Source organism: Hylobates moloch, unplaced genomic scaffold (genome assembly GCF_009828535.3).
Source record: "Hylobates moloch isolate HMO894 unplaced genomic scaffold, HMol_V3 SCAFFOLD_1, whole genome shotgun sequence".
Taxonomy (NCBI): domain Eukaryota; kingdom Metazoa; phylum Chordata; class Mammalia; order Primates; family Hylobatidae; genus Hylobates; species Hylobates moloch.
In genome coordinates, this window is record NW_026652276.1 from 80401867 (window position 1) to 80425486 (window position 23620).

General features: G+C 35.6%; 1 protein-coding gene across 2 annotated transcripts in view; it reads left to right on the forward strand.

Moving 5' to 3' along the window:
- Positions 1 to 23620, forward strand: part of FAP (fibroblast activation protein alpha) — a 73239-nt gene that overhangs the window by 20008 nt on the left and 29611 nt on the right. For both annotated transcript variants that reach the window (XM_032755561.2, XM_032755562.2), the window contains 10 exons: positions 79 to 131; positions 3843 to 3915; positions 4586 to 4706; positions 5651 to 5805; positions 7796 to 7899; positions 9720 to 9855; positions 13779 to 13823; positions 20696 to 20800; positions 20899 to 20969; positions 23229 to 23282. In XM_032755561.2, coding sequence (XP_032611452.1) covers positions 79 to 131; positions 3843 to 3915; positions 4586 to 4706; positions 5651 to 5805; positions 7796 to 7899; positions 9720 to 9855; positions 13779 to 13823; positions 20696 to 20800; positions 20899 to 20969; positions 23229 to 23282 — 917 coding nt within the window. The remainder of the gene's footprint in view (positions 1 to 78; positions 132 to 3842; positions 3916 to 4585; positions 4707 to 5650; positions 5806 to 7795; positions 7900 to 9719; positions 9856 to 13778; positions 13824 to 20695; positions 20801 to 20898; positions 20970 to 23228; positions 23283 to 23620) is intronic.

Sequence of the window (23620 nt, forward strand, 5' to 3'; positions counted from 1 at the left end):
ATGATATATGATTATACATTATTGATACAAGCTTTTTAACAATTGCAATTTGTTTTTTGTCTTTCTTCTTTCTGACAGCTTTGGAGATACTCTTACACAGCAACATATTACATCTATGACCTTAGCAATGGGTAAATCACCTCTGTTTATTAATACGACTTAAATCTAATATCTGGAATGATTTCATTCCAAACTATGATTTGGGGTTAAGAAGACTTTATCTTCTTACTGATCTTTGTTTCTTACTTTTTGGTAATACAGTATATATGTACCCATAAAACTTACAAAATTCAAGAAAATACTTATTTGGGATACCCACCTCTTTATTTGACTAATATTTTGTATTTTTATTCACAATATAGTTTTGGATTTTCTATTTTTGAAGATCAAATTAAACTTGTGCTATTTGTGGAAAAAACATATATAGGAAAGCACAAAAGCATCCTTGGGAATGAGACACTATTTTTAGGAGAGCAGCTATTTCACTGACGGGAGGAGGAAGGGAGGGAGACAGGTGCAGCATTAGTTGTGTCTGAATACGTACTCCATTAATTGTTTTAAAATTAATTATTATAAAAATGACAAAATGTTAAAATTATTTTTAAAACAGAAAAATATTTGACATGTAAAATCCTAAATGTTCTTTTGAAGTTTGTTGGTAGATAAATTGTTAGACAAGTACCATTTTCCATATATATATATTATATATATATATATACTGTTTGAAACATTTACCATTTAAAAGAAAAAATTAAATGAATGTGCAGATAGGCGAAGGATTGACGAAGAGAATTTCTGGCAGCAAGAAGAATATGTAAAGGCCTAAAAGGGGGAGGGAGAGCATTGTGCATTTGGGAAATGCAAAGTAGGTCAATTTGTTTGAAATTGAGGGAGGGGCCCACTGACTAGTGGGAGGTGGTGTAAGGTTGGGGAACAGCCAAGGCCAGGAAGCATAGGCCAGATAATAATGAGGAAATCATTAAAATGAGTTTAGATCTTTCTTTCTGATGACAATAAGGATTCATTCAAGGGTTTTAAATGGAAAATGACATGATCAGATTTGCACTTTAGAAAAATCACCCTGGCTAAGTGTGGACAATGAATTGCCTTAGCTACTCATCTTAATGTGATATCTTCTTTGCTGTTATATCAAAGGGGAAATAATTATATGGCTTGAAGAGGTATTGAAAAAAAATCTTCTGGTCTATTTCCCCTTTTGTCTAGCAAGAGCACAAAAATTTTTTAAAAAATTATCTAACTATTTCTTTCAAATGTTCAGAAAAGAATTACTCTGATATACTTAAACTGTCAAATTAAGAAATAGGAACTGCTTCTGAAAGTAGAATCTAAAATCCATCGAATGCATTCTGAGTCCTTCTTGTCTCCGAATCCATATCATCACCAAATTTAAGAAATATTTATTGAGCCCCTTCTATGTGAAACACATATAACAATGAGATGCAAATGAGCTTGGGGCGCCAGCTCTACTCTTAAGAAGTGTTTCGATTAGTGAGTGGGGAATCTTAGTCTTTCAGTCCAATTTCTCAAGGCTCTCATCATGTCTTTGTTTTTCTTTTAATCATTTTGAAATTCTTTTGTGAGGCTCGCCAAATTGAACAGCATTCAAAAAGATGATAATCCTAATATTTTAACCATGGATTATATAAACTTTATGGCCTAAAATCTCATTAAATATTTAGATTCTCTGCAGTGAATTTAATCAAACCACTGGTTTTGTTTGTTTCTTTGTTTTTGGCACAACTATCTAGCATTTCAGATTTTTGGGTGGGAGGTGGTGGTCAGGTAAATACAGCATAATTTAGGAAGTGAAGGACGGATGGCAAACTTGTTTGAGATTCTAGGCATCGCTGAATACAACTAGTTTCAAGTCTTTTATATGCCTTTGAAGACTCTATAAAAATCTAGCATAGAGAAAACAAGACAGTACTGGTTTCAAGCTAGGTAGGCAAAACTGAGGAGATGAACGCCTTTGTAAAGCATCCTCCCTCGCCTTTTCTCATACCTTTAGTGACTCAGAAAACAGAAAATGGCAGCTGTGAAGGCTTGAGACATGCGCTGAGATTTTTAGCTTAGTGCTGCCTGTGTGATTGCATAGATAATTCCACTGTATGTAGAAAACTGAGACAATGTTACAGTATCAAAGGTAACATGAGCACTAGCTTGAGAACAAATTGTGAACCAGGTGAAGAATGTCTTCTTTTTTTTTCTTTTTTCTTTTTTTTGAGACAGGGTCTTGTTCTCTCGCCCAAGCTGGAGTGCAGTGGTGTGATCTCGGCTCACTGCAACCTCCTCCTCCCGGGTTTAAGCCATTCTCCTGCCTCAGCCTCCTAAGTAGCTGGGATTACAGGCTTGTGCCACCACTGCTAATTTTTGTGTTTTTGTAGGGACGGGGTTTCTCCATATTGGCCAGGCTGGTCTCGAACTCCTGGCCTCAAGTAATCCGCCGCCCAAAGTGCTTGGATTACTGGCGTGAGCGAGCAGGCCAGGCCTGGGTCAATCTTTTAACTGGGATCTTGCATCCCTTTCAACATATTCCCGATCACCCAGGGGCCTTGTGCTCATGTACTGCCCTCTGGCGGCCAGGACTCTCATTGCAGCACCAATGGTCACTTTCCATGGGAATCACTGTCCCCACTCAAAACTATGCCATGTTCCCTTGTTACTTGCTAGGTCTCATACAGGCACCTAAAAAGTTACATCAAGGCAGTGTGTGTTACATATCTTCACAATTGTCCAAATACTAAAAGAATGGGAAAGGCAGAAATGTCAGGCACATGTTAGGTCCAGGTTGGAGAGCTTGTTTTGGAGGGGTTGGGCAGGAGTCTTTTTTGAGGCTCTTCAAATTGTGCTTGGGCGGCAGATCTTGCTTTGCTTTCCTACGAAGGCAGTCTTGATGAAACTGTTAATACAATCTTCAAGATGACAAAAGTCAAAAAGTAAGCATGACATCCTACGACTCTGTAACACTTATAAAAGTCTGAATGCATTCTTGCTGAAGAACTACAAAAGCTCCACAATGCAAGTCACTTGAGTGCTTGCAGAGTGACTCTAAGCATCAAAGTGAGAGTTTTGGCCAATAGACTATTTGAAATTTCCCCATGGGTGGAGGACTTTACAAGCTTAAGGCATACTGCCCAGTATACAATCCGTTTTTCAGTTTAGCTTGAGATCAGATGTTCCTTTCCTTTTCTGATTTCAAGTCAGATCCCTGGGGAGATTGTCAAATGGCATCTTATTTTCAAAAATTTGAAATGCATATGCATTCACAGAGATGGGGGTTGTGAATGAGAATGTAGAAGAGCACATACTAAACTTCAGCACAATTATAGAATTTCAGAGCTGGAAGGCACTTCAGTGACCATTTCAGTCTAGTGTGTGCAAATTTTACAATCCCAGGGGTTAAAAGCACTTGAGTTTAATTCAAGGTCTGCCAAGAACTAGCAATGTGGTCTTAAAAAGTTCTATCAGCTCTATAAACCTCATATTTACTTTCTATAAAATGAGAGGATTGTATTAGATAATTTCTAGAGATCTTCTCCACTTTGACAGTCTGTAAGTATTGAATCCATTCACCTCACTCTAAAGGTCAGAAAACTGACACCCAGAAAAGTTAAGTGACTTTTAAGTAACTACTGGAAGAACAGCAATGAACACCTATGTCTCCAGTTATTCATTCCTGCATTCTTTTCATTAGGTTTGTAGGTGCAGAGGGAATGATCCTTAATTTTCACTGTTTGTTTATTTTTTCTGTTTATACAAATTATTTTTTTTTTGCATTAAACAGCAAGGTTTGTTGTTTTTCTTTCTTTCTTTCCTTCTAGAGAATTTGTAAGAGGAAATGAGCTTCCTCGTCCAATTCAGTATTTATGCTGGTCGCCTGTTGGGAGTAAATTAGTAAGTGTTTAAATTTTTGAAGTGTTTAATCATGTAAATAAAAGAGGAGCCATTTGATTTTGGCCTTTGTTAAATTTCCCTGCCTGAAAGAAAAAAAAAATACATTCATGACTATTTTAGTGGTTAAAAACGGGAAGAGTTTTGATAAATTGAAACCCATCTGAGAATTCCGCAAAATCTCAAGCTCATGGATAGACTTCTTTAAATATAGCAGTCAAAAACTTTATCCTTATACTCAGCCAGAATGCGTTGTGCCAGAAAGCTCAGGAAAAATATGGTTTTCACAAGTTTCCCAGACTAGCTTCAGACAACATGAAATTTGGTCCAAGCTCTTATTTAAGGACTCTAAATAAAGATTAGATCTGGCTAGCTATTAATATTCAGAGATTTATTCAACTTTCTGTCAATATACATAATTATTTATTTGGGGGTAATGAAACAACTAAGAAAATAATAGGCTTTATTTTTTATTTGATTCAGACTTTAAAATTCATAATTGATGTTAATGTGAGTTGGTTGGATTTTTTGACCTATTAAAATGATATTTTAGTTGTGAATCTTTTTTGTATCTTTATTACCACTCTGTTTAAAGGTATTAGAGGACTAATTAAAACAAATATACAGCCTTCATTTACTTTGTTGTGGAATTTCCCCTTACCACCACTTTTAGGCATATGTCTATCAAAACAATATCTATTTGAAACAAAGACCAGGAGATCCACCTTTTCAAATAACATTTAATGGAAGAGAAAATAAAATATTTAATGGAATTCCAGACTGGGTTTATGAAGGTAAGCTGTATTCCTTTTCTACTGCTAATGCTTTAGGCTTTTAATTTAAAATAATTTCATATATTTAGTAAGATTTAGATGAGTAGTATCTTATTTCCATGAAGGGTAGCACTGCTGAAAATTGTCTCTAGGTTATCAATAGGGCATACGTATTTTAAAAGAACAAATTCTTGTTGTCAGAAAACTGGTAGAATTGATTCTCATTAACATTACTATGAAGTGGTAGTAATGATTTATAATCCAAAAAAGTATATGGCCCTCAGGTGCTGCGTTAGTACATTTTCTCATGTTTACTTTTTCTGTAGAAAAAAAAATTTTTTTTTCAAAACTAAACAACTGTCTATGTTATCTTATGGGAAAATATTTTTACTTTCTGATACTCTGTTGATTTTGTTCTCATTCTAGGTCATGTAGAATTTAGGACTTAACTGGACTTTAAAAAGACTTCTAGTCTCTATCTATCTATGTATCTATCTATGTATCTATGTATCTATGTATCTATCTATCTATCTATCTATCTAAACTAACTCTGTTTTTGTTTTTTTTTTTAATTCTTAGGAGGGAAATGTAACATTCAATGTTTATGTCACTCTCTAGTACGATTACAGTTCTTTCTGTTTTGGCTATCTTAGGTGACTAAAAAACCTGAAACTTCCCTGAAAGAAAAAATTAATTATTGCCAACATGTTTATTATGTATTTAAAAAATTACATTTCTGATTAATGTCATTTTCTAACAAGGCTAATTCATGTTTGATATAGAGTGAAAGGTTAAACTATTCCTCTTAACTCAGATTATGTAATTTTTTAATAACCAAAGTATGACATATGTTACATCCACATTAAATAAATTATTTCAGTTGACAAATAGCTATTTAGAAGTATTTACAATGATTTTAAGAGTAAGATGTAATTATAGTTAATATCCTAGTACTTATTTTTCAGAGGAAATGCTTGCTACAAAATACGCTCTCTGGTGGTCTCCTAATGGAAAATTTTTGGCATATGCGGAATTTAATGATACAGATATACCAGTTATTGCCTATTCCTATTATGGCGATGAACAATATCCTAGAACAATAAATATCCCATACCCAAAGGTATGTTGAATACTTTCAGCAGATACTTTCATTTTCCTGGTATCAAAATGAGCAATGATTTACCATGAGTGAAGGTGGGATCAACAAGTTTGGAGAGCTTCTTATCCTTGTGCATTGTAAGGCAAACATTGTACTGTGCTCTATTATTTATGTGGACATCTGTTGCTTTGGACATCTGGTTGTGCTGGATGAAGTAGTCTTTGCGAAATCTACTGCAGAATCTTTGAAAAACATATGGTCTTGATCATGGAGGAAAAACAAGCTTAACTTAATTTTAATTTTTTTCATATTTCATGCTCCAAATTCAGGGTAAAGTTCTGTTTTGCAATTCTCTCTTGAATTCTCATGTAAATGCAAACCAGAATAAGAAATACAAATGCTGAATTTGATGTTCCTGTCAGGTAGAAGCAGGCGTGGGTTATGGTCTTTTCTGGATATACAAGATAGGTTAAATTTGTAAGTCTCAATTTGTCCCTTGAAGGAATTAGACATGGTGTGAGCCCATAGTGTTTGGATATTTAACATTGTAGAATTGTTATACATTCTTTTTATTCAGTCTCACGTCTGCAGGGAGGAGACCTGAGTGTGCAGTAGGAGAATGGTCAGGTCTCAGTGAAGAAGCATTATATCCTAATTTCAATGTAAAAATGATATCAGAAAAAAGGGACTCAAAGTACAAATTCACCTCTTGCACAAGGAATCGGATGAGATTTTAGAATTCACTTTGTTCTTTGGATCCTGTTGCTTTTACTTGCCAAGGGGAACATTGTCATGGTTGGACACAGCGGGTCCCTGGGTGACAAAGATGGTTGGATGTGGCATACACACAAGTGAATTCTAAGCAAGCCAAAGTGGCCATAGAGAAAGAAATAGAATTGCAGACAGTGTAATATTTATGTTAAAAGCCTAAAAGCTGTGTAAAAACTCTAAAAGCTGGAGATGTTTGGGAAAGGCCTCACATTTTGGGGGAACCCAAGATGTAAAAGAACTCAGATCTTTGGGAGGACCTATGGGAGTAGGAAGAGATGGGGAACCCAGAACTGAAGAGTGACTGACACTGATTGGGAAGTTGGGACCCACATTCTCATATTTCCTTGCGGCTTAAAGTTGCTAAAACATCTGGCGTTAGGTGGAGATGTGGGAACATTCCAAAAAACTAAGGGAGTCTCTGATAAACTTGGGAGTGAAACAGGGAGGTCCTAAGAGACGTTGAACAGTTCTTTGGATGAATTCAAACAGCACTGAGTCATTACCTACTGTGCACCTACATTTCATGAATTTAAATTTTATTACAACTCCAAGATTCTCTCTTTCTACAGCAAAATAACAGAGGAACTCTAAGAAACTGTCTAGGTATGAGCTATACTGTCATGTAAAGTTTAAGCATACAGTAGTATAGAAAGCACAAAACAAGAAAAGTATCTCATGGATACTTCATTTGGAGGTGAAATTTCCTTAACCTTTTGGAGATGGTGGCAGTAATAATACAAGCAGGTAGGAGACTGAGCATTTGGTGATTGTCCTAGACCAAATCATATGGCAAAAGCAAAAAGTGTCTTTCATTTATTTTTCTTTCCATTCTCCTCTCAAATTAATCACCCTCTGAACTCTCCTTGGTATACAGAGATATGATTATTATTATAATTATCCCAATAACAAAAATGAGAGAGATATGTCTTGGAAATCAGAAAAGAGAATATGTTCACAGAACTGCATTTTCATATCCAAAATTATTTTCCCTATAAATTTTAAAGCTCTCTCATTAGGCAGTTAAAACACCTAGTTTCACTCTGGTTGACACAACATTTGTAATTGCCCTGCAGGTAAAATTGAAATGAAATTCCTTGTCATGTTATAAATAGAATGTATTCCACAGTGATATACATAAGATTGTTCGCTTAGAAAAATATGTCTAAATTCCTAAAGTTTCTTTAAAATATTGGTGATAATTGGAATTTTATGAGCTTATACATCTCAAGTTTTTTGGCAGGCTGGAGCTAAGAATCCTGTTGTTCGGATATTTATTGTCGATACCACTTACCCTGCGTATGTAGGTCCCCAGGAAGTGCCTGTTCCAGCAATGATAGCCTCAAGGTAATTCATCTCAGATCCCTCCCAAGTTTCTATCCTATATTCTAGTGAGTTTATGCTGTGCATGCTAGAAGCAAAAACAAATAAGTAAATAAGAGTTGCACACAAAGCTGAAGACATACAAAATTAAAATTGACAAATAAATTTCCTTAATTGGTTTTTCAAAATTAGCCCTTTTATACATATAAACGTAACCTCGGTGATCAGTCTAAGTGAAACTTTCCTCAGCTGTACAGATGTGAACTTGGGACCAACAAGCAGATAGTAAAATTCATGTATGTCCTCACCCTGGCTTCTTTCAAGTTTGGCTGACTTTATCCCAAGCCAGGGTTTGTGGATCTATGTGGATCACATGTGTATGATAAATAAGAGAAGGTAAGCTGACCCTCTCCAAAAATCAGCATTTTTCACAATGTAGCAGACTATTCTCATTTATCTGGTTTTAGAATTGTCTAGAGATGAACTGTAGGCAGGCAGGGACGTGAAGGATTCTCACTTCCCCAGCGTGATGCCCTATGTCTGATTGTCTGATTAGTCCAGACTACAGCGACCTTCAGTCAGTCCTCTGTGGTCTTTCTGGTTGAAGTGGCTAAGGGGAAGAGGTGCCCAGGCCCTGCCTGTTGGGCTTTCTTAACACTTCCCAGTGCCTAGTGGGCCAATCTTGGGTCTTCCCCTTCTGCTTCATGAAGAATGGCCAAGCTCAAATGACTGATCACTAATAGGGAAAAGAACCCCATGAGAGGCTTCTACTGGGCCTTGCTGAGTCCACTCTTGTGTAATCAAACATGACTTTACATTTTTGAATTATCTGCTATTCCCCACCCTGATCGAGTTGATGAAAACTTGACTCAATACATCATTTTTTTAAAGTGTCATTCTCCACAGGTGGCAAATGAAATGAGCATAACACAAAGAGTCCAGAGGCTTGTTTGAACAGCTGTAAAATACTAACAATAAAATAGTAGTAGCAAACGTATTCTGAACACTCATCAAGTAGCAGACATAGTTCTTAAGCGGTTTAAGCACTCTCAGCCAATCTTACAGCAATCTTTAAAATAGGTAATATTATTATTCTGATTTTATATAAAAATAGAATAGTTAAGTAACTGGCCTAAAGGTATATAACTATTAGGACATAAAGCCAGGATTTGAGCCTGAGGCCCCTTCCAGCTCTGTGATTTCCTTTACAGTGATTTTCCAGAAGTTTGTGATTCATTTTACGTTGATGTTCTCTACCTACTAGTTCATCCTCAGAGTCACGGAATCATTGCTGCCATTCACTGACATCCAGTATGTGCCAAACACTATTTGAGTTATTTTGCATACATCATCTGTGATTTATTCCACAAGCCTGAATTTCAATACCTGACCATAGTCACAGCTAAAACTTAGCTTCCAACATGAATCTGCTGAGAGACAAAGATTATCCTTTTATCACACTTGTCTCTCTCTCAACTAATTATAAGGTGAAAAATGGAGTTTACTTGTGCAAAATGCAAGTTTAATGCTTTTTTTCCCCTCTAGATTGATCAGCAGCTTTGTCATTATGTTTTAAATTCTTTTCTAAAATGTTAAAATCCAGAAACAGGGAGAAAACTCACATATGAAATGATTTCATTAGATAAGAAACTTCATAGATATTTTTTAAGTAAGTAGAGATATTTAAACTTTCTCTCCAGAGAAAGGAACGTTTTGTCTTCCTTACCTATTAAATAAGTAATGTATAACAATGACATATACCCTTTAGAAAACAAAAATTAAGAAATTATTTGTGTGCAAAACTGGTTTATGGTTATGACTACCTGTTTCTATTTTATTGGCAGTGATTATTATTTCAGTTGGCTCACGTGGGTTACTGATGAACGAGTATGTTTGCAGTGGCTAAAAAGAGTCCAGAATGTTTCGGTCCTGTCTATATGTGATTTCAGAGAAGACTGGCAGACATGGGATTGTCCAAAGGTAGGGTATATTAAGATCACGGATATGTATTTCTGAAGATCAAGACACAATAGTGGGGACTCATCCATAGCTAACATTTTATGTTGTAAAGCCAGGATTATTGCATTCAACTTCCAACTGCTTTGCAAAAAAGCACTCAGTATTCATGGGTCCATCATTATATTAAATAAATAGGATCCCTTTTATTTTCTTGAATGACTTAAACCTTGAAATTTAATAGCCAAAAAGAAAAAATGGGACAACATGACATTGGGAAAATCAGGTATCTGGTTCTCAATTACAATGGTAAACCAGCCCTTTGAGATTATAACATTGGCAGTCCAATAAAAAGCAAAACAATGCAGATGAAACCATAACATGGGTCTACTAGATAAATATATATGTTTTAAACAAAAGAACCAGAGAGGAAATGCAAATGGGGCATGTTCTATTCAATGTTAAAACTTAAAAATGAAAAATTCTAAAGGAAATGGATATTATCAAAGGAAAGCCAGATACTCTGTTTTGTTTTTTTTTCTGTTTGTTTTGTTTTGTTTTGAGATGGCGTCTCGCTCTGTCGCCAGGCTGGAGTGCAGTGGCGCTATCTGGACTCACTGCAACCTCCGTCTCCCAGGTTCAAGCGATTCTCCTGCCTCAGTCTCCTGAGTAGCTGGGACTACAGGTGTGCACCACCAGGCCCAGCTAATTTTTTTATTTTTAGTAGACACTGGGTTTCACCATGTTGGCCAGGATGGTCTCAATCTCTTGACCTTGTGATCTGCCCGCCTCAGCCTCCCAAAGTACTGGGATTACAGGCATGAGCCACTGCACCCGGCCCAAATATTTTGATTTTAAAATCAAATGAGAATTACTGAGAATGTGACATAAGATATTAGATCAAATTATTCTGTTATCTGGTTATCTTAGGACAGTACCCGATATGTACTAATTTTGGGCAGAAAAAGCCTTAAAACTAAGCACAGATTTATTGTTGAGTTTTAATTGTTTCTATTACTCAAATGCAAACATAATCTGTTGAATTAATGAGTCAGAAAAACCGCTTAACCAATGTATAAGCTTTAAAATAAGCCTGTTCTTAATTACTCACATTAGAGTCTAAGAGATACAGAATGTTTTCTTTAAATAGGATATTTGATGGGTACATTTCATGAGTCTTCTAATTATGAAGAAATGTTTCATTAAAACAAATATAGAATAATCATATTTTATAAAGTAAAAAGAAAAGCCCAGAACAATCAAAGTAAATCACTAAATTTCATCTAGAAATTAGGACATTATGTTTTGCAAGAAAAAAGTCATATGAGTCTGTTTGGAAATATATCAGGACTATAATAGTCAACATTACTCAGGCTAAAAATATTTTTTTAAATCACTACTGTGTCTGTGAGAGGCTTGACTAATTTTGATGGAATATGCTAGAAGCGTATTTTTATCTTATATATATTTTGATATACAAAGCAGGATGATTTTGGCTTTAATACAGTATCATAGGCAAAGAAAGGATAGACTAATCTTGATTATGCCAGTTAATTAGAAACAATTGGTCTGGTTAGTCAGCTTTGGGTGACTATATCTTTAAACTTCTCAATGAATCTAGGTATTAGGGACTATTGCTTTAATTTTATTAGTTTGAACATAATGAGATTTATAATTTAGACACAATTTTTAGCTCCTAAAACTAGGAATTTTAAAACTGTGATTGCTTTGAAATCTGAAATTCTAATTTATCAAAATCTGAGACAACTTTAATCCAAACTGACAGAACATTTAAGATGCTCATTCAATGAGGTGTGGAAGTCCCTGGAATATAAACTTTAGTTTTACAGCCAGAAAACAGTGCTTAAATTTAGAATATCATGTTTGAATAACCTTAGAATTTCTAAACACCTCTGTTTCAAAATAGTTTGATAAATACATGCAACACATTTTGAGATTTGAGAACAACAGTGTTGAATTTCCCAGAAACCATCCTCATGACTGATGTGTGTGTGTGTGTGTGTGTGTGTGTGCACACTTTGAAAACAATATTTAAGGTTAAGTGACCCAGCAACATTTTATTCATGCTGAGAGTCATGCCCAAAACAAAGAGGCAAAGGAAACTGGCAACAATGACTTGTAATAAAATTATATTAGTGAGATTTATTAAGAAATTTATAGTTAGGGGAAGAAATATCTTTTATATTATGCTTCCTCCTCTGAAAAGGGAATTAAAATTAATTTTACTTTTATGGCTAAAAATAATAAATCCAAAAATTTCACTATTTTTTCTGAGTCTTATCTTACTTGTTCTCTCTGAGGCATTGGTCTGTCCCTGTAAGAGAAAATCCAGACTGTGTTCTTAAAATTTGTTATTCCCCTGCCTTTTATGACAGTACACCCTCTCATGGTTCTCCTTCTGCTTCATTGACTGTTCTTTTCCTTTCCAGCTCTTCTTCTGACTTCTCTAGAAATCTTATTATTCTCCAAGTTAATGTATTTGCAAGGTAGGCTAACTGCTATAACAACAACAATAAAAACCTCCAATAATTCAGTGGGTTAATACAGTAGAAATTTATTGCACATTCATGTAACCATCCAATAGTGAGTCCAGGTAAGTGGGGTATGGTGAGGGTTGGGGAATGGTGTACTCTGCTTCATATAGTCATTCGGGAACCTAGGTGATGGCATTTCTGCTAACTGGCTTCCAACACTATTCCAAAGTTGGTCAAACCTGAGCATCAACATCCAGCTGAGGGATGGAGAAAAGAATGAAGGATAATGTAAGAGAGAGGCTTTTGTGGGCTAGGCCTAAAAGTAGCATGAGTTATTTCTGTTCACACACCATTGACTAGAACTTATCAAATAACCATGGTCAACTGAAGGAAGGCTGGGAAATACATTTCCTACCCGTATCCCTAGCAAAAAGAGGAAATGGTCTGCTGATTATCCTGCTGTCTGTCTCAACTCTGTACTTAATCACTTTGGGTAATTTTAATCGATACCAGAGCTTTTTGGTATACTTGCCAATAACTCTCAGACTTATTTCTGAGGATTTGAACTTTTCAATATGTGTGGCTTCATTTTCTCTGTTCCATTCTCACTGCCATGAGCTTGATTAGTCTTTATCATTCTTTTCCCAAACATTACAATAGCCTTCCAGTTGGTCTCTCTGCCTCCTTCCCTCTTACCCACTTCTAGTTTATCCTCTGCATCATGTTCATAATTATATGTTCCAAATTGTGAATTGGAAGACCTTCAAAAGATTTACCACACAGGAGAAATTGAAACTTCTTAAGGTGCCATAAAGTTTCTCCAAAATCTTGCTCATAAACATGCATTCTCCTTCATCTTCTAACTCTTTCCTGTAGTCACTCTCCACTCAGCCATACTGAACCATCTGTTGGGTGACTAAGCTGGTCTGGTCTCTATGCTATTTATTTTACCTAGAATGTTCTTCTTTTTCTAATTATTTGTCTAGAAAAGTCTATTCATTCTTTTAGGATTACTAAATGTTTGTTCAGCAAATGATCAATTACATTATGCTAAAATATAACCCAGAATAAGATTCAGTGCAAATTTTAAAATTTTAGCTACTTCCTAGGACCCAGAAAAGAAAGAATTTAACCTAAACTCCACCGTTTCACCTACACCACATCAAGTGGATTGTGCTGGGCCTCCATAGATGTTGTGATAATGCCAAGTCACTGCCTCATGGAAGATTTAGACATAATTATTAAGGATCTGCAATAAAATTACCCATGTGTATACAACAGTGCTGTTATATGATATTTCTAATATTGTCCTTTTAAACTCAAATTTGGAGTTAGTTGACTAGTAATGATATACTCTGATCAGGCAGCTTAACTGTTTCCAAATGTCCAGATTATATTTAGGAACAAAATGTTCTCCTAATACTATGTTCGATGTGATCTTTTGTCTTTTAGACCCAGGAGCATATAGAAGAAAGCAGAACTGGATGGGCTGGTGGAGTATGATTTTGCTATCTTTTTCTTATGTTTTAATGAAACTTGACAGATTCTCAGCTATCAAAGGACTATTTGCAATGTACCCAAACTGGCACTACTTATTTTCATAGAAAAAATAGCAAGGTATAAAACACATAGGTAGTGATCTCTTGAGTGATTTTGTGCCAGACAATTTCAATGTCCATCTTTTTAGAATTCTATTGAAAATAACTCATACTCCTCATGTCCCAATTTTAAGTTTGTCAACTGAATCCTTGGTATCTATAACTAATATTACTTTTTAAACAAATACAATATAGATCATTTTTCAAAAGGAAACAAAATCCCTGATCTGTTAAAATCATCTTAATAATTACCAGCCACTTGAATCCCAAAAAATAAATACATTGGGTATCCTTGTAATTTAAAGACAATCTACCTCTTATTAAATTTCATATAACATGTACTAAATTTCATATATGTATACTCCTTCCAGTATTTAAGTAATGATTTGGTATCAAATAGGAAAATGTGTTTTGTTATTTGTGATCATTTATATTTGGAAGTTTCGGATAGGTTTATTCAATAATTTATGAGGATTTTTAATGTGAAATGATGCTTGAGGTAAATAGCAATTGTATTTTATATTGTATGTGAAGAATAAAAATTAAGACAAGAGAATAAGTGAAGGTTGGTAGATGCTGCCTGCCACTTACCACAAACACATAATTCAATTCAATTAGTATTTGAAGAGGAAAGGCTACTTCTCTAAGATTTGGACGCATTATGCAATGAAAAAGGAAACTCTTAGGACCTGGTTTAACACATTAGCCCATGATCCAAGAACAAAAAAAAAGTCAGAAATCAATTCTAAGATGATAAATTACATAAAAATTTAAACTTAAATTGGCTGGGAAGAAGATAAATTGTAGAGTGATAATCTTCAAATATTAAAAACTCTTTATTGTACACTTTTCTGGATCCAGTTGATTTTGGCTTACATGCTGTTTAATTTATACTCTGTCTTTAATTAAAGATACTGCAGTTTTATTTATTAACTATGGAATAGTTACTTTATTTATTATATACAGTAAATGTAAATTACATTCTGAGGTAACAATTTAATAAAGATAAATATGTAATTCAGAAAAAAAAAAACCTCCTATTTGAACTCACTTTTCCTACTGTCCTAAATATCACAGGAAAAAAAGAGTAGTATTCAGTGAAAGAAAAGTATTCTCTAAATTTTATGTATTCTTAATCAATCTGAATCGCACCTTTCAGAAAGGTAATTGTTAGATCGGTATTTGAAATTTTGAGGAAAAAAAATTAATCTACCAATTCACTCCCATTACAAATATTTCTAGTAAAGAATGAACGGAAGGAAGAATGCTTGAAAATATTCTTTAGTCATGTTCTCCAAGATGATAATATAACTAGATTTACTATACAGTTATATGAATAATTTGATTTTATAATTATATCAGCAATGATACCAAGAACCGTTTCAAAGACATTATCTTGAGCATCTATAAACATTTATTTTGAAAATGCTGCAGTGTTTCAAACACTGAAACACTTTAGAATGCATCTTTCGAAAGCTCGTATTTATAAGCATCTTCAGTATCTTAATAATTTAAAAAATCTGTATTGCACTAACCTTGCCTTCCCATCAAATTGAGCTGAATGAATGAATGAATTGCCTGCAAAGCTTTAGAACTTTTTTCTGTTTCTTTTTCTTTTTCCTTTTTTTTTTTTTTTTTAAGACGGAGTCTCACTCTGTTGCCAGGCTGGAGTGCAGTGGCGCGATCTCGGCTCACTGCAAACTCCGCCTCCCGGGTTCAAGCGATTCTTCTGCCTCAGCCTCCTTAGTAGCCGGGATTACAGGCGCCCGCCATCACGCCCAGCTAATTTTTGTATTTTTAATAGAGACGGGGTTTCACCGTGTTACCAGGATGGTCTCAATCTCTTGACCTCGTAATCCGCCCGCCTCGGCCTCCCAAAGTGTTGGGATTACAGGCATGAGCCACCGCCTCCAGCCCAGCTGTAGAACTCTTAAAAAAAAATACCCTCAGTGTCAGGAGATCGAGACCATCCTGGCTAACACGGTGAAACCCCGTCTCTACTAAAAATACAAAAAAATTAGCCGGGCATGGTGGCAGGCGCCTGTAGTCTACTCGAGAGGCTGAGGCAAGAGAATGGCATGAACTCGGGAGGCGGAGCTTGCAGTGGGGCGAGATCGCGCCCCTGCACTCTAGCCTGGGAGACAGAGTGAGTCTCAAAAAAAAAAAAAAAAAAAAAAAGCCCTCAGTGGAGGCATATATGTCTCCTTTGAGAGAAGATGAGGTCCTTACATTAAATAAAAAATCATTCCCAACTAAATGGCATGGGCCACCGCGCCCAGCCCAGCTGTAGAACTTTTTTTAAAAAATACCCTCAGTTGAGGCACATACCTCTCCTTTGGGAGAAGATGAGGTCCTTATATTAAATTAAAACTCCTTCTCGACTAAATCTAGAGAGTAAGTGAGTTACTTATCTGGGACATGTGATTTTGTGCCAGATCATTTTAATATTCTTAGTTTTATAATTCTATTGGGAACAACTTATTTTTATGTGCTAATCTCAATCTCTTAACATGTATTCAGTAGTCAGTAAAACTTCTAAATTCCAGAAGAGAAATTATCAAAAATTATTTGCAATGATTGTTTTCAAGAGTAAGTTTACACCCTCCCAAGGCACCTGCTTTAAATGGATTATTAATTAGCTTTTGTAAGTTCTGACATGCCTTTTGAAAAAGTCTGGCCACAATTTTATATAGCCATAACTCATATGTCATAATATATTGTATATTTAATAGCTTCCTTTGACCTATAATGAAACTAGTGACTTAATAAAATTAACCAGAAAAAACCTAGAAATGTATATGTATTTAGACATTCGTTCAAGTAACATTTATAGGGTCTTTAGATAAAGTATACAGGCTAGTCATATTAGTATAAATTTTAAAAGCTATTTTTGATATGTAGTTTCTTTTGAGTTTGTCAGAGATATTTAAAATGGAAAAAGACTCTCAGAAATCACCTATGAATTAGAAAAGGGAGATTAAATGACTTGCTAAAAGTAACTGATGTGTTAGTTGCAGGCACAGAACTAGAAAATAGGTTTCCTGAGAACTTTACTTACCACTTTTTTCCTCCAGCACTGACACATCCAGTCTCTTAATTTAGGATTAATAACCTAACTTCTTTTTTGGTATTTAATCAGAAAAAATAACAACAAAATTGCTTTTAAAACATGTTTGTTTTGTTTTGTTTTGTTTTGCTCTGTAGAGAACAGACAGAAAAGTGAAGAGTTAATTGAAGGAACCTAGTGCTTAATTCCTTAAATTTGGAGAACAAGCACTGAAGGCATCATGCTTAGACTGCAAAGTCACATCAATTATTTTAAAATAATTTAAGCAACACACTACACCTTCTTTAGGCGGCTGGCAAAATCCCTTGGTTCAAAAAAAATGAATTTTCTTCTTGATGCTTGAAAGCTTGTGCTTTTGACCGAATGTGCACTCAGTTTAGGGCATCCGCTTTAGGTCATTTAACAGCTATGGCAAGATATTACATGGCGGTAAATAATCTCACTTTCCAGGTAAAATATTTTAAATGGCTTTGCACTTCATATAGAGATGAGTAATCTATCAGAAAATCTAAGCATAATAAAGAAACCAGTGTAAGGACCTCATTAAATCTGAGGACAACTTAGTGTGGGTGCTTATCTAGGGTCCAGGTGTGACTTGCAAGAAGCACTTAACTCAGAACACTTTATGGGCCTAGCTCTAGCAAAATGAATGTGGACATATTTCACACTCTCTTTACCTCACCCAAGTTACCTGTTCATCTAAAGCAGCTGTCTTCAATGTGTGCAATGAAAGGGGAGAAGATAACAGTCTTTGCTTATCAGAAATATTCTTCCTGTTTGCCTGATTCTAATATCTTAAAACATAACAGTCTGCCCTGTTTTTTTTTATTTTCAATAAAAATGAGATGGTAAGTTTTAATCTAGAACAAAGCCCCTTAAAAAGTCCCTTAACTAACTGACTGCAGGCTTGCAGACAATTTTTCTTTTTATTGTGGTACCTTAAAAAATGTTGTGACTCAGGTTTTATTTTAGTGATTAAGGCAATGTAGAACCAATTTTTGTGTTTCACAGTGAGGAATAAGAAGGAGACATAGGCCGGGTACAGTGGCTCACACCTTAATCCTAGCACTTTGGGAGGCCAAGGTGGGTGGATCACCTGAGGTCAGGAGTTCAAGACCAGCCTGACCAACATGGTGAAACCTCATCTCTACTAAAAATATAAAACTAGCTGGGCATGGTGGTGCATGCCTGTAATCCCAGCTACTTGGGAGGCTGAGGCAGGAGAATCACTTGTGCCCAGGAGACAGAGGTTGTGATGAGCCAAGACCACACCATTTGCACTCCAGCCTGGGCAACAAGAATGAAACTCCATAAAAAAAAAAAAAAAAAAAAAAAGGGAGACATTATAAGAGGTTACCAGTAAGTATGTATATTATCATTTAGCTAAGAGGGTGAAACTTCATTCTGAAATGAAAGAAGGATTTTGTCAAAGACTTATAGTAATAAAATTTTACCCACAAAATTGCTAATCAGAGTTTCCTATTCCTGGGCCTCTTGGTTATTAATTTCACTTGGAAGCATTAGTCTCAATATGCAAAATCCTACCAAGGTTGGTCTTATTATTAATGAAACTAATGCAGGAATCATGTAGAGGCAGCTGTTTCTCATTATTCCATTTTTTCATTTTAAAGAACACTTTAGACAAGTTAAAAGTAGTAGAGTTTATTTGAACAAAAACAATTCATAAATCAGGCAGCACTCAGAACCAGAAGAGGTTCTGAGAGTTCTGCCCAGCAATGTGAGCAGCCACCTTTTATAGGCCAAACACAGAAGCAAAGTAGATAAACCACTGATTGGCTACACTAGGAGTCGGTCTTATTGGGTCATAGAGTGATGAGCATCTACCTTATTTGGATGTGGTGTGATATGATGGCTGCCTATGATTGGCTGAAACACTTTTGCTGGACTCGTAGTTAGGTTTTAGTTTGTATATATACTAAAGTTGTGTTTCATTACATAGGAACTCAAATTATAGAGACAGCCTCAGGTTAATGGCCTTCTGCTTATTTGATTTAACGATTTATTGATTCTAGGTAAATGTGGTGAGACTTAGGGCACTGTATTAGTTTCCTAGGGCTGCTATAAGTTATGGCAAACTTTGTGGCTTAAAACAACAGAAATTTATTCTCTCACCATTCTGAAAGCTGGAAGTTCGGAAATCATGGTGTCAGCAGAGCCGTGCTCCCTATGAAGGCTCAAGAGAAGAATCCTCCCTGTGTCTTCCGGCGTCTCATGGCTCCTAGAAATCCCTGGGCATTGTTCGGTTTACAGCCGTATCACTTTAATCCCTACTTCTGTCTTCACATAGTCTTCTTCCTTGTATCTCTCAGTGTCTCTTTGTGTCCTTCCCTCCTATGAGGACACCAGTCATTAGAGTTAGGGCCCTCTTTAATACAGTATGAGCACATCTTTAATTTCTCCCTTGATTACATCTGCAAAGACCCCATTTCCAGAAGGGTCACATTCTGTGGCTCCACGTGGACATGAATTTTTGGAGAACTTAGTCCACTACAGACATCACATCAAATTAGTTGCATTTTAATGTCTCACAATGATAATTATTTCATGAGAAATAATGATCAGTTGTATCAGAAAGGCATCAAATATGGGGTCATCATTAAAGGAGCCTACAGTGACTTCCCCCACTGTCTTCTTGCCCTACAATGGGTCTCACGTTAGGTCTCACCAGGGTAGGTATTTGTAGCTAAAAGATGCTAGCAGCTTTTTGTTGTTGTTGCTTGATGCAGTTCTCATGTGGAGGGACACCAACTAGAGAGAGTTGGCTTTAAATCTGCTCTGCATGACGTAGAGTAGCTTTTTCCTCATGTAATTCTTTTAATGATTTGCCATCATTTCACCAAACAATGACCAATGGGGAAAAAAAGTCTGCAAATGTAAGACAAGTCAATTAATTTTTTAATGGGAAAAATATGAAACTATTTTCTAAAATTTGGTGTAAGAACATTTGCAGAATTTCAGTAATATCTATCATTTAGAATGTTGAGGTGTGGCTTGTTCTGTTTCAAGGCACACTAAAGAGCCTAGCATGCCTTAGGTAGTTAAGTGGTTCCCAGCAAGTTCTGCATTTACCTGTTAGAGGTCAAACTAGGGCATTGAGGTCAGTCTGCAGTCGGCTTCCTCTGCTCAAGGAGTAAACGTCCCCCAACATAGGCAATTTTTTTCTCTCAAGTCCAGAAGCCCCTCCTCACCATTAAAAACTGTGGTTAGCAAGCCATGATCTTTTCATCTTTAAAATGTCTTCATTGAATCATTGGTATTAGGTGCTTGGCATCAGACAAATCAAGAATTAAAAGAGGTATAAGTCAATGAGCATCAGACTTTGGTCAAATACCTCATTTTAAGTTTGGTTTGGTTAAATATCAACATTCGTTTGTGATTCTTTTAACTCCGTTTCAAATCACATAACCTTCAACTTAGAAATTTAATCAAATTAAGCATTGTAAATCCAGGGGTATGCAGTAGCAGCCAAGCAGTGGTCAGAATGTTCAAGTGCCTATTAGAATCACTACATAAGCTGTTTATCTGAAAGAATGGGATTTCAAATGTGAATGACAGAAGACAGAGGAGGAAAGACATTCTGATTCCTATAACTATGACCATACATCACTTTTATATATTAAAACAAAATCTATGGTTTTAGTTTGGTTTGTCTTTTGAACATAACCTCTGCTAATTTTTTTCAGTTCTTTGTTTCAACACCAGTTTTCAGCTATGATGCCATTTCATACTACAAAATATTTAGTGACAAGGATGGCTACAAACATATTCACTATATCAAAGACACTGTGGTACGTTCCTTCCAAGATTTATCTCCTCAAAGATCATTCACTTGAGGTTGCTCAAATAACGCTCAGTTTCACACAACATAATGTTTGTCTTTTTATAGGAAAATGCTATTCAAATTACAAGTGGCAAGTGGGAGGCCATAAATATATTCAGAGTAACACAGGATTCACTGTAAGTATTGCACGAAGCACGATGCACCATTCAGGTTTTAATTGGCACCGATGGACATAAATGATACTGTACCAACTCTCTTAGTTAAGAAGATTTTTGTTACTCCTTAATTCAGACAGTTGTGAGTTCAGTTATGATTGCACATTTTTAATAACTAGTCAAAATGATTTCCTTTTGGAAAAAAGTCTTCAGTAGGTGATAATTTCTCTTCTGATATTTGGTAGGTAATTATATAAAAAGTATACACATTTTAAGATAATAACTCGTTCTAAAGGCAAATTTTACCCTTCAGCACTTGAAGCAATGAACAAGTTTCAAAATTCCCTGGAGGGCAGCCCATAGATATGGAGCATCTTTTGTAGTGATTCATTGTTATATAAGTTTAACATTATTATTTATAACAACTATCATTTATGGAGCAATTACTGTGTACCAGATACTGTAAAGTAGAAATGATTATCCTAAGTTTGCAGATGAGAAAAGGGATACTCATAAAATTTAATTAACTTGGCCAAAGGCCACAGTTAGTTAGTAGCAGACTAGGATTCAATCCTAAAGCATTAAATCTAAGGCTGTTATTATCAACCTGAACACGGGACTGCTTTCTTACAGTTCTTTCCTCTTCAGTCCATTCTGCATACTATTTAAATAAACCATCTTCAAATAATCATTTATGATAAAACTGATCTAATCACAAAAGTATACTTTCTTTCTGTAATTTCTAATACAATCTGCATCTAGGGATCCTCTCTTAGTGCTGAAAATCTGCCAGCTATTAGCTGAAATTCTAGGAGCAAAAAGGTGAGGACCATTAGTCCAGGCTCATGGAATAAAAGCCTGTCAGAAATCTATTACGAATCTTTGGAATTCTTTGAATGGAAGGCAAAGGTGTTTGGACTTTCTTTGGAGCAGCCATTAAAATCACTAGAGTGAAGGGGGTTGACATGTTCAAAACAGGTGGGAGATTCATTTCAGGCATGATGTGTTGAGGAGGTGGGGAAAAACTGAAGCGGGGAGCCCCAGCTCTGGTCATAAGAGGCCTGAACTAGAATAGTGGCAATGTAACAGATGCTCTGAGGACAAAACTGCACCTCCTTCTTTGTTTGAGTCCTTAGCACTTAGCACAGCGCCTGACCCAGAGGAGTTCAATACACATTCTCTAAATGGAAGAGAGAACAGAGTGGACGGTAAAAACAGATGGAGGCTAAACAGGACTGGCGAAGGGAGACCGTCAGGAAAAAGAGAGAGAAAAGAGACAAACTGGACCCGGCTGCAAGGGTTAGAGAGGGAGACAATCAGGGAAGCTTCCACATAACAAGGAAGTGGCCGGGGGCTGTTGGGGAAAGATCCTGAGTCCTTTATTGGCAGATAGTTTTAGATGATGTGGGGAGGGCAAGGGCAAGGGATGATGGGAGTCATGCAAAGGTAGTGAAGATGCATAGAAAGGTGTTAGTTTAGGAGATAAATTTCGTGCTATAAACGAGTTGTATTCCATTGCTTTTTTCTTCTACTTGGTGCTAATAAGATTTTCATGATACCTAGGGCATAGTGAGAACTGGACTGCCTAATTGTCCTGAGAATTCAACCAAACTTCGGTTATCCCAAACTTTTCACATTCGTGGGGGAAAAATAATGACAGTTTCTGATACACAGATGAACATACAGCAGAGTGAAAATCATGTCACGAAACTGAATTTCCCACTTCATGGCTATTTTAAGACAGGTTGGAATCAGAACCTGGATACTTAAGCAACAAGCATGTTCTCTTATGACTTGTTTTGCATCTGGCTAAATTGACATGCCCTGTATGTGGTATCCAGTGTGATATCCTCAATTTGTAGCAAACCTGTCTATTGACAGGGCTTCTATAAAATAAATTCAAGGTGTGTTCAGAATCACAGATAAAATTAAATAACATAGTACAGAGAAACAGGTAAACTGTTCTTAATCGTAAAAAAGGCAAGGTATGATATTAATAAAATTTCCTAGTTTATTTTGCATGGCTCATAATGAATCAGAATACAATATACTTATAATAAAAATAGTATTCAGCATAATTTAATCTTCCTCTGATGATTTGGAAGCCAGGATAAATACGCAAAGTTCAGTTATGAACAGCAGTTATTTGTGTACCTAAGCGCCAATTAATAGTTTCATTAGATGAATGCTTACCTATATTGATACTATATTAGTATTAATACTAACAATCCTATTATCACTTATTTATTAATACCTAATACTTTCTGAATATATTTTCAGGTTTTATTCTAGCAATGAATTTGAAGACTACCCTGGAAGAAGAAACATCTACAGGTAATTTATGTCCATTCATTCTGGTATTTCTATATATTGATATTTTAATATAAAAAGTCATCATCCCCAGGAGATGCAAAATATTTTTAAAGTGGGGCACATAATACAAATCATTTACGAATTGAGAGAAAACATTTGGAGAATGGGTATACCACATCAGTATAAAAAACGCACACTCTCAAAATGTTAGCCAATTCAAAATATTTGTTTTCAAAAGGAAAAAACAAGACATTCTAATGTTCACATGAATACTAAAGACTGTTTTGGTACTAAACACTTTAAGTACATATAGAGGTAATTGAGGACATTTCTTTATCTAACACACACTTGTTGAATAC